Below are 11,308 nucleotides of genomic sequence, written 5' to 3'. Positions count from 1 at the left end.
GAAATCAAAATGGATAGAAAAAAAACAAAACAGCAAGTGTCACTCTTTGATCAAACTCTTTATTTTTGTTTTAAGACATGGGTGTGTCATTTACATAATAAATCCTTTAACAGCCTTGCATTTCCAGTTCCTTTCAGGTTTAAAAATATATATATATGTTCTTCAGATTTGTTTTATGTGCAGTTGCATCTCACACAGATAAAACAGTATTTATTTTACTTTGAGGAGCTGTTTTCCATGTTCCAGTTTGAAAGATTATGCACGCACATGCACGTCTCCGGAGACTCCAGAGTTGTGCATGAGGGGTTAGATCAGGAACAGCACGCGTTCACGTCGACCCACGATTGAGGCCTCAGCCCTGGTATGGGAAGATTTCAATGCTCACACTCTCTTTCCGCTGTGCTCACACTCACACAGACCCCCACACCCACACACCTATGCAAACGTTGCTAGCAGTCACTTCCCGAGCAGGACGTGTGATGGGGGTGAGGGTGTGTGTGTGTGTGGGGGGGGGGTTTGCTTTTTCCATGCCACACAATGGAAGGGCTGGAAGTTCAGGGTGGCGTGGGAGCCCTCCCAGTGGCAAAGCTGGTGCAGTGCTGGCATCTCAAATGCCAAGGGGCATGTCTGCCTGGCAAACATGATTTCTGCATAGATAATCTCCTCGTCTACCATCGCAGTGATCACACTCCTGTAGTGTGTGTAGCGCCAAGACGCACATTTGTAAGTTGAAAGTACCTTAGTCGCACTAAAGGAAACACGTGACTGTTGAGAAGGTGATGACGAAACACAAAGAAAATCCACACGTTAAAAAACTAAACAAACAAACAAAATAAAAAGTAAATAAAATGGGTCACAACGTCACCTGGGAAAAAGTGCCCTGATAATCGACCCTCTCATGTCTAAACCCCACGGGAGGAGGCCCAGGCAGGTGCAGTGCAGACCTGGCGCACTTGACAGCCCTGACAGACTGACAGGACTGAGTACTGACGGGACTGAGTCCTCAACCCTGACGGGACTGACAGCCTGACACTGTTGGGACCACAGGCTCTTCCACAGCTCTTAAGTAACATTTCATCTACTCATTATTCTCATTATTCTACCAGTTCTAACAGAAGATGGAACTCCTCACAGGAGAACGTCCACTGGGATGCTAGTTTTGATATCACTCTGTGTTTTGTGCTTTGAGCCTTTGGGAAACCAAACTCTACAGATCTCTAAACTGTACCACAGAGCTGAGCTTGAGCTGGTAGTGTCTTAGTGGCTTATCATGTTCAAAAACACACACACACACACACACACACACACACACACACACACACACAAGCGCGCACACAAGCGCGCACACAAGCGCGCACACACACACACACACACACACTCAAACACACACGCGCATGCATGCACACGCACACGCGCGCACACACACAAACGTTGCTGCTATCTCGACACAGCCATACTACTGATGCTAAACTAAGCTATACTAATGCTGAACTAGGATCAGTCCACACCCCTAACCTTACAGACACAGAAAAACTGATCTCAGATCAGCCTTCAAAAGGTACCTTCTGATGCTAAGAAAACAAAAACAGAGGCCACTTTTACATCAGTGAAATGCTTGAGGAGACAGCCAGAAGGTCTATGCTCCAGAAGGTCTACGCTCCAGAAGGTCCATGCTACAGAAGGTCTAATGATTAAAGGAAGACTGGGCCTCTCATATAAACCCAGGAGTAAAGCAGGACATTCTCGTTAACTAATATACCAAGGCGACCAGAGCATCCTCATTAACCTGGTTAAAACCACCAGGGTGCGGTGACATAACATGTGATCGCTAAGCAAACTGCTTTTAGCCAGTTCACAAAGCATCCAAGAGCTGCTAGTGATCCCTTTGACATACAGCAGTGTACAAGAACGGTGTTACGTAAAAGGAAAGAACGCAACATGAGAACGGAATGCCTCAGCCTCGAGTCCAGGCCTCACATCACTGTAAAGTACCAGCACCGGCCCGGGATAAACGTCGTTCTGCTAACCCCAGATCAGTCTGCTCCACTAACGTCTGCATCTGGCTGACCGTCCAACGCTATTAGCTACAGAGTGCTATATGCTGGTGTTAGCCAAGAAGAAACTCAAATCAGCACACGAAGACCTGACTGGCCCTGCTGGAGAAACCCAGGCTGACCACAGGTGCTGGTCACTTTACCTTGGCTGGATCCTTCAGGATAACTGAATGTATTGCACCAACCACACACGCACCCACATATATATATATATATACATACACACGCACTCTCTCTCTCTCTTAGTGTGTCTCAGGTCAAAGCATAAGGCTTACCACTTCCAGTACAATGAGACATATGAACCAGAATGAACCTGTCTAAACCAGATTGTAGTGTGGCATTGATGGCATCCAATCGTTGGAACTGAACAGGGTTGTATTTCACAAAGCAAGAATTCTCTGTTAGCCAGAAAACTCGAGATAAACTCTTAAGACATGGTGAACACTCCTTGTGTATAATCTTTACTTTTGGTTTAGGATTAGACCACACGATGAAATATTTTAGAATATTTTTCTTTTGGAAACAATGAGAGATCCCTCAAACATGGACAAATCCCTCAGACCGACTGTCCTCAGCTGTTCTACACACGGCACTTGCCCTGAAACACCAGTGAGCTTTCACAAGGTGACCTTGAAAAGAACAACAAAGCTACATAACCTCCAGAACCAAGGGCTGACGTTTATACCTGGAGGCCAAATACAGCATTTTCATCAGCACCTAACCCACACCACAGGACAGCGAGTTGGAAATATTAAACATCATTTCAATATGCACGATTTTCCCTCAAAGCGGCCCAAATGGAATGTGAGGATTAAGGAACAATGAAGACTTGGATTATACACATCCCACACAGGATAATATGGGAATATTGTTAAAGATAACCCCGAAATCAGGATACTGGACAAGTTGACTGGAGGGAGGGTGACTCCCCTTCCAGATCGGCCCCATTCCTGTATCGTGGGCCGAGCTTAGCGTATCCCACGCTGACTAAATCCTCCTTTGTGAAATACGATCTGAGGTCTGGACAACTGGACATATATAAATTACGCAAACATATAAATGAAAGCACCCTGTTCTCACACACACACACACACACACACACACACACACACACACACACACACACACACACACACACACACACACACACACACACACACACACACACACACACGTAACTCCAGTGAGAACCCTAAATTGGAACCAGAGTTCAGGTATGCAAGATATGGCCTCTCCCTGGTTTGGGTTACTCAAACTCAAAGAGAGAGCCAGTTGCCAGGCAACAGGGGGGGGAGTCGAGGGCCAAGCTTCTAAAGTGGCATTTTAACCCTTTTAAACATACACTTTCGCTAAAAACTGTGGTTGTTTTGAAGCTTTTTGTAGTGTTTGCTGCTATCTATGTTAGTTTATAAAGTGCCTTCTGTATGCAGGCGACTGACTGAAGGTCAGTTTTCAAAGAGAATTGTTCAGGGACAACAAAAAAGGGAAAGGTCGCACTGGGAAAGGTCGTACTGGGAAAGGTCGTACTGGGAAAGGTCGTACTGGGAAAGGTAGCACTGGGAAAGGTAGCACTGGGAAAGGTAGCACTGGGAAAGGTCGTACTGGGAAAGGTAGCACTGGGAAAGGTAGCACTGGGAAAGGTAGCACTGGGAAAGGTCGCACTGGGAAAGGTCGCACTGGGAAAGGTAGCACTGGGAAAGGTAGCACTGGGAAAGGTAGCACTGGGAAAGGTCGTACTGGGAAAGGTAGCACTGGGAAAGGTAGCACTGGGAAAGGTAGCACTGGGAAAGGTCGCACTGGGAAAGGTCGCACTGGGAAAGGTAGCACTGGGAAAGGTCGCACTGGGAAAGGTAGCACTGGGAAAGGTAGCACTGGGAAAGGTAGCACTGGGAAAGGTAGCACTGGGAAAGGTAGCACTGGGAAAGGTAGCACTGGGAAAGGTCGCACTGGGAAAGGTAGCACTGGGAAAGGTCGCACTGGGAAAGGTCGCACTGGGAAAGGTCGCACTGGGAAAGGTAGCACTGGGAAAGGTCGCACTGGGAAAGGTAGTACTGGGAAAGGTAGCACTGGGAAAGGTAGCACTGGGAAAGGTAGCACTGGGAAAGGTCGCACTGGGAAAGGTCGCACTGGGAAAGGTAGCACTGGCAAGTGTGAGGTTCAGGTGCAATTGGCACAGATCTCAGTAATGGGTCCTGAGTGTGCGAGGGCTGAGGGGAGGTGCTTCATGTGCTGTGGAGTTTATAGTCAGTGATTCAACCACACCGCTTTCCTCGACGCACACCGTCTCTTACTCTCTCTTTCCATCTCCATCTCGTTCTGTCTTTCCTGTTTCTCTCACTGTCTGGACTGATAGAACAAGATGTATCCTGACTCAGAGTTCTTAGAAATATCAGATGTCAACCCATAAAACTCTTCTAGTGCCTGGGCATCGATTTTCTGAGAGAAACAGAAAGAAAGAAGGAAAGCAAGGTAGCACTGGGAAAGGTAGCACTGGGAAAGGTAGCACTGGGAAAGGTCGTACTGGGAAAGGTAGCACTGGGAAAGGTAGCACTGGGAAAGGTCGCACTGGGAAAGGTCGCACTGGGAAAGGTAGCACTGGGAAAGGTAGCACTGGGAAAGGTAGCACTGGGAAAGGTCGTACTGGGAAAGGTAGCACTGGGAAAGGTAGCACTGGGAAAGGTAGCACTGGGAAAGGTCGCACTGGGAAAGGTCGCACTGGGAAAGGTAGCACTGGGAAAGGTCGCACTGGGAAAGGTAGCACTGGGAAAGGTAGCACTGGGAAAGGTAGCACTGGGAAAGGTAGCACTGGGAAAGGTCGCACTGGGAAAGGTAGCACTGGGAAAGGTAGCACTGGGAAAGGTCGCACTGGGAAAGGTCGCACTGGGAAAGGTCGCACTGGGAAAGGTAGCACTGGGAAAGGTCGCACTGGGAAAGGTAGTACTGGGAAAGGTAGCACTGGGAAAGGTAGCACTGGGAAAGGTCGCACTGGGAAAGGTCGCACTGGGAAAGGTAGCACTGGCAAGTGTGAGGTTCAGGTGCAATTGGCACAGATCTCAGTAATGGGTCCTGAGTGTGCGAGGGCTGAGGGGAGGTGCTTCATGTGCTGTGGAGTTTATAGTCAGTGATTCAACCACACCGCTTTCCTCGACGCACACCGTCTCTTACTCTCTCTTTCCATCTCCATCTCGTTCTGTCTTTCCTGTTTCTCTCACTGTCTGGACTGATAGAACAAGATGTATCCTGACTCAGAGTTCTTAGAAATATCAGATGTCAACCCATAAAACTCTTCTAGTGCCTGGGCATCGATTTTCTGAGAGAAACAGAAAGAAAGAAGGAAAGCAATAAATGAATTGCAGACAGATCACTCAGCAAGTTCAATGAAAGCACAAATTTGTTTTTGTAAACATGCGGTAAGCCAAGCTGCCCTCCCCAATACCTCGACGATGTCATCATCAAACAGCAGCCAGAAGCCGTGACTCTTCACTATAGTTATGTAGTGTCCTCTGTTTGGTCCACTGCAACAGGAAACAGACAGCTTGCAGTCAAACGTGTGTTGTGTGTGTACATTTTTGTCTGTACCTCAGGGCATGTCTTGGTGCAATTACACACACACATAAGTTGTTTGTTCAAAACAAGAGGAATATCAACCAAAAGTGTTTGTGTTGTTAGTGTGTCACTGTCTGTCAGAGCTGGTGTATAAACTGGGAGTGGCCCAGTGTGTCTGGTGGGAGTGGCCGGTGAGAGTGGCCCGTGGGAGTGGCCGCACCTGCCACAGTGCACCACCACGGCAACCAGGTCGTACATGCGGTCCAGGTTGACGGCGTCTCCGGAGGTGTTGAAGAGGCGGAGCTCGAGGGGGAAGACGACACGGTAGCTGAGCTTTGTGTAGCGCTGCAGCTGCTCCATGTACTTAAAGCGCTTGAGGTGAAGGGCCAGGATCATAGGTAACTTCTTGACCCGCATCCTACACACACACACACACACACACGCACAGACATGCACACACACGCAGACATACAGATACACGCACGCACACACGCACGCACGCACGCACGCAGACATAGATACACGCACGCACACACGTACGCAGACACACATACACAGACAGGCACATGCACACACACACACGCACACACACACGCACACAGACACACATGCATGCACATGCACACACACACACACACACACACAAACACATATGCATGTACACACACAAAATTTACATTCACACAGTCTATATAATAGAGGTATGTAAAATATTTAAATGCATGGAAAGTTCTCCTCACTGATCACATCCACAGCCCTGTACAGACGCAGGTTCACACACTCTAGAATAAAGACGCGTGTTTGGGACTCACGAACCGTTTCTGGGCCTCCTGTTTACTGCAGCAGCTCTCACAGTAGTATTTGTATTCGCTGCACAGCGTCTCTGTGTCGCTGAAGTCCCTGTTCACGCGCACACACACACGCACACACACACACGCGCGCACACATCCGCGCGCGCGCACACGCACACACACGCTCGCACACGCGCACGCACACACACGCGCACACACACACACACACGCACGCACGCACACACGTACGCACACACGCACGCACACGCGCACACGCACGCACACACACGCACGCACGCGCACACACACACGCATGCACACACACGCATGCACACACACACACACGCACACACGCGCACACACACACGCGTATGTCTCACGGCTGATACAGAATGTGTCATTAACATGGGTGTGTGAGGTTTGTGTCTGCATTTGTTTATGAGTGATTTATGAGTGATTTATGAGTGATTATGAGTGATTATGAGTTTGTGTGTGTGTGTGCGCATGTGTGTGTACCTGAGGCAGTGCGTTATTGAAGTGTTTTGCTCGACATCCACAGACAAATCCAGGAAGTCCTCATCTTTGCTACTGACCTGCAATAAGCAGTGCAGGAAGCTCTGGTGAGTATGTTTGTGTGTGTGTGTGACTGCATATGTTTCCATTCACAAAGCAAAGATGTTCTAGTGCTCCAATTTCCTGTAATTATAATCAACATAATTCCTGCAGAACACAAACGATCTCAGAACTGGCACAGAGAGTAAAAGGAATAAAAGCTGAACACCATCTGTAGCTAAAAACAATCAGTAAGGTTGAAAAATCAGGATAAATCATGCCAGGAACAGAGCAGTCACACACACACACACACACACACACACACACACACACACACACACACACACACACACACACACACACACAGCTGATGCTCTGGGTCACTGGGAGTACCCCACCCACACACACACCCCTACAGCTCTTCTCTCTCTACTCCACAGTCCATCATATTACCTCAGAGGTCATGTCAGGGCAGAACGAACAGAGAGGCTCTTAGAGTGAAATGCGGAGAAACGCTGTTAACTTTCACTTATCCGCAGGCAGTGGGGAGGGGGTTCTGAGCTCAGGGGGCTCCACGTGACTGGGAGTCTGGGAGCAGGCCAGGCTGAACCCCACCGACCCAGAGTGTCATGGGGGTTGGAGGGACGAGGCGCTGGCGGCCACGTTCAGACTGACCCCGGCGACCTCCAGCCGACATCGGCGCAAAGCTAGAACCAGAACACGGGCTCAGCAGCCGAGGCGATTATTAGATCAGTAAGTTTGTCTCGCTGTGGGCTGGAGGGAAGGTCGCCGAAGGTGAGGCTCAGGTGGAAGAAAATGACTGGAGATGTCTCAGAATTAACATATTTAAAATAAACTTAAAATGTAAAATGTAAAATTTTGTCGCATGCCGTCGGCCACTCAGGAAGCGGCTCTCACCGTCTCACAGTTGAGGCAGCGCGTCTCATTGGTCAGCGTGCCCTGGAAGATGTCATGCACCCAGGTGGGCTCCGCCTTGTTCTCGGGCTGAGTGACGTCAGAGGAGGCGGAGCCCCTGTCGCTCTTCGGGCGCCCGTTCTGCTTCCCCTGCTTCTTCTCCTCCTGCAGGATGTCAGCTACTGTGTTCAGCAGGTAGTTCAGGAACTCGTGGGCATCCTGCTGCATATAGTTGTCAAACAGGTCTGTGGGAGCAGGCAGAGAGCGCAGCCCAGCATTACCGGGAGGCAACTACCAACGCTTCCAACAGGTTCGCCGTGCCCCAGAATTAAATCAGAACAGGAAAATGGATGCAGGACTTTCTACTGAAGTTTGGGTCATGGCACGACGTGTCTCGGGAACACGCAGGCACAGGGCCGACGGGCACCTTGCAAAAACAGCCAGATTAAAACAGGAACAGATTATCTGAAGATTTGGCAGTTTGTAGACTACAGAACAGTATGAAAGTGTGGATTAACCTACCACACGCGAATGTACATCAGAGGACTGAAGCTGCTCACCTAACACACACACACACACACACACACACGGCAATGTGAGCTCTGTGAGTAGTATGTGTGTTTTCATGTAGTCCACTGACTGATTCCTCTCTGACAGAGGCCTGTATTGTTCATTCATTGAGAGAGTAAAACATGAACAAGTCTCCTTTCATACCACACACACACACACACAAACACACAAACACACAAACACACACAAATCCCTTACACCTGTCTCTCATTCCACAGATACACCATATTACACTGGGACTTACCAATGGTAATGGAGGGGTCAGCTGTGAATTCACTGACCGTTATAGGAAAATTACAAACCTAACATACATAAAAATTTTGTACACTTTGTACAAAACTGTTTTGCAGGACAAAAGAAAATAAGAGAGGTGTGACTTGTTTATCAATTTGGAACAGACCAATCACTGGCCATGTCACGGACTATCCAGCAGGTCACATGTGCGGTGACCAGCGGTCAAGACCGGCTGAGCTGTTTCACGCATTGCGGGTGTGGAGGGAAAACTGCTGAGTCACCGTTGTGTTTGCACTGTGTACAGAGTGACCAAACGGCCCCTGTCGTACTGGTAGCTTGGTGGCTTCTGTAGTCACCTGCTGTTTGCGTGTTCTGGCCCTGACTTCATCCTGGCGAGGGGTGTGGCGTGGGCGGGCGCCGCCTGCTCACCGTTCTCCTTGCGCAGGCGGGAGATGAACCTCTTGGGTGGGATCACCCCCACTTTCTTCTTCTGCGTGGCGATGCTGTGGAAGAGGTCAGCCAGGCACACCAGCAGGCTCTCCTTCTTCTTCTGCTGGGACTTGTAGGCCAGCACGCTCTCCCGGAACGGACGGCAGAAATAGAGCGCCTGCAGAACCGAGTTACAGTAGCACGTGTTCCCAAACTGTGGAGAGAGGCAGAGAGAGAGAGAAATATCCTCTTTCTCAGTCATGCATTTTCAGAGAAAAGAACCAAATATGTAATGTAATCAGAGCAGAGACAAGAAGGAGACTAGAGGAGCGTCTGACACGATCGTCCGTTCAACGACGAGCGCTGAAGTGCGGTGTGTGCTGGAATATTGCTTCTGCCATTCCCGCGAGACATCATGATCCAGTTCACATTAGGCTGGGTGATGGCGCACACTTGCTGTAGCACAGATCTCCCAATACAGCACGTCCCGCGTCAGCACGTCTCGTTGGATTATCCTCTGGTTGGTTAAGGTAGGCTCTGAGTTCACTTATTTTTACCTTAGATTCTGTGAAATTCAAGGCTTATTGTCTGAACCTAGTTGTTAGTTGGTAATTAGCTGTAATTACTACAGGTGTAGTTTTCCCTGGCCTTGGGTGTGAATTGAGGGGTGGCTCAGCACTTACTGAACTTATTGAGTTCAATTAGGACGACTCTGCTACAGACATATATTTCTGTAGCGGTAATCAACATCTGGGAAGCTCTCAATCAGTTCTACATCTACATCTCAACTACTGGACTTCACAATCTCATCTAAGTATCTTCTCAGATCATCTCAATCTTTACATTTTACATTTACATTTACGGCATTTAGCAGACGCTCTTATCCAGAGCGACTTACAAAAGTGGAAACAAGGTGAGGGGGAGTTCAACATCTTTCATCTCATACATCCACAAATCAAGCGTCTGAAACGTGTCTCTCAATTCCTGTCCACATATCCCACAGATCTCCTCATAGACGTCGCAATCTCAGCAACCTCACTGACTCCCAACGTTCGGCAGAGCAGGAGAGCTCTGGCACTGCCAGTCTGCGGTCCAGAAGGCTGACTTCATCTCAGCATTAGCATCCCTCCACTTCCTGCACTTCCTGGCTCTGACAGAAACATGGATCACCCCTGAGAACTCGGCGACTCCGGCTGCCCTGTCCTCTGCCTTTCCATCCACACATTCTCCGAGGCGTCTCGGCAGGGGTGGTGGCACAGGTTTACTAATGTCTCCAGAGTGGCGTTTCACTCCACTTTCCTTCTCTACACTTTCCATCTCCTCTTTTGAATGTCATGCCATTACAGTGTCTTTCCCCAACAAACTTCTTATCAATGTCATCTACCACCCTCCAGGTTCCCTAGATCACTTCATTGATGAGGTAGACATCCTCCTGAGTCAATTCCCCATTGAAGGAAATCCACTCATTCTCCTTGGTGACTTCAACCTTCCATCAGACAAGCTGCAATCTCAAACCTCACCCTCAACCACTCTCCTCCGACTCACAAAGCGGCCAATGTTCTGGACCTGATCTTCACCTGTACCACCACAACATCGGACATCACAGTCACCCCCCTCCACCTCTCTGACCATCACTTTCTATCCTTCTCTCTCTCCTTCCCTCTCTTTCCATCCAGTCCTCTCCAACATGTTCCTCCTCCTTCCGTCGCAATCTGCACTCCATAACTCCCTCTTCCCTTACTTCTACTATTTTGTCCACTATTTTCGTCCATCTTCTCTCTCTTTGGATACAGTTACAAATTCATCTTAATTTCTACACTCTCCTCATCAATGAATCTTCTGTGCCCTCTCTCCTCTAGACCTGCTAAGTCCTCTCCACCTGCCCCCTGGCTAACAGAAACACTCTGCTGCCACAGGAGAGAACTAAGGACTGCAGAGAGACGGTGGAGGAAATCTCACGTAGATTCAGACCTCAGCTCATACCAGTCTCTCCTTTCTAAGTTCTCACTGGAAGTAACATCTGTAAAGTCATCCGACTATAGAGAGAAGTTGGAATCATCATCATCTGATCCATGCAAGCTCTTCACGATTTTTTCTTCTCTCCTTAATCCTCCCCTCCCCCTCCTTCCTCATCTCTTACTCCGGAGGATTTTATCACCTTCTTTGAGGAGAAGGTTGCAGCAATCCACCAGTCCTTTTCCTCTGGTCCCACTCCTC

At 48.8% G+C, this 11,308-nt stretch overlaps 1 protein-coding gene across 3 annotated transcripts in view; it reads right to left on the bottom strand.

Annotated features, from left to right (window-relative positions):
* Positions 1–5,002: 5,002 nt before the first annotated feature.
* The window catches only part of usp46 (ubiquitin specific peptidase 46), a 15,992-nt gene continuing 9,686 nt past the window's right edge, over positions 5,003–11,308 (bottom strand). Inside the window, exons 3-9 of one of the 3 annotated variants that reach the window (XM_035524662.1) lie at positions 9,092–9,305; positions 7,862–8,103; positions 6,908–6,984; positions 6,417–6,500; positions 5,821–6,018; positions 5,491–5,569; positions 5,003–5,364 (exon numbers count right to left, since the gene is read on the bottom strand). In XM_035524662.1, the coding sequence (XP_035380555.1) occupies positions 5,263–5,364; positions 5,491–5,569; positions 5,821–6,018; positions 6,417–6,500; positions 6,908–6,984; positions 7,862–8,103; positions 9,092–9,305 (996 nt within the window). In that variant the 3' untranslated portion in view covers positions 5,003–5,262. Of the gene's footprint in view, positions 5,365–5,490; positions 5,570–5,820; positions 6,019–6,416; positions 6,501–6,907; positions 6,985–7,861; positions 8,104–9,018; positions 9,057–9,091; positions 9,306–11,308 lie in introns of those variants that run through there. The other 2 variants (XM_035524663.1, XM_035524665.1) reach the window with 2 other exon arrangements.

Source organism: Electrophorus electricus, chromosome 3, assembly GCF_013358815.1.
Source record: "Electrophorus electricus isolate fEleEle1 chromosome 3, fEleEle1.pri, whole genome shotgun sequence".
NCBI lineage: Eukaryota > Metazoa > Chordata > Actinopteri > Gymnotiformes > Gymnotidae > Electrophorus > Electrophorus electricus.
This window is presented reverse-complemented; position numbering and strand designations above follow the sequence as displayed.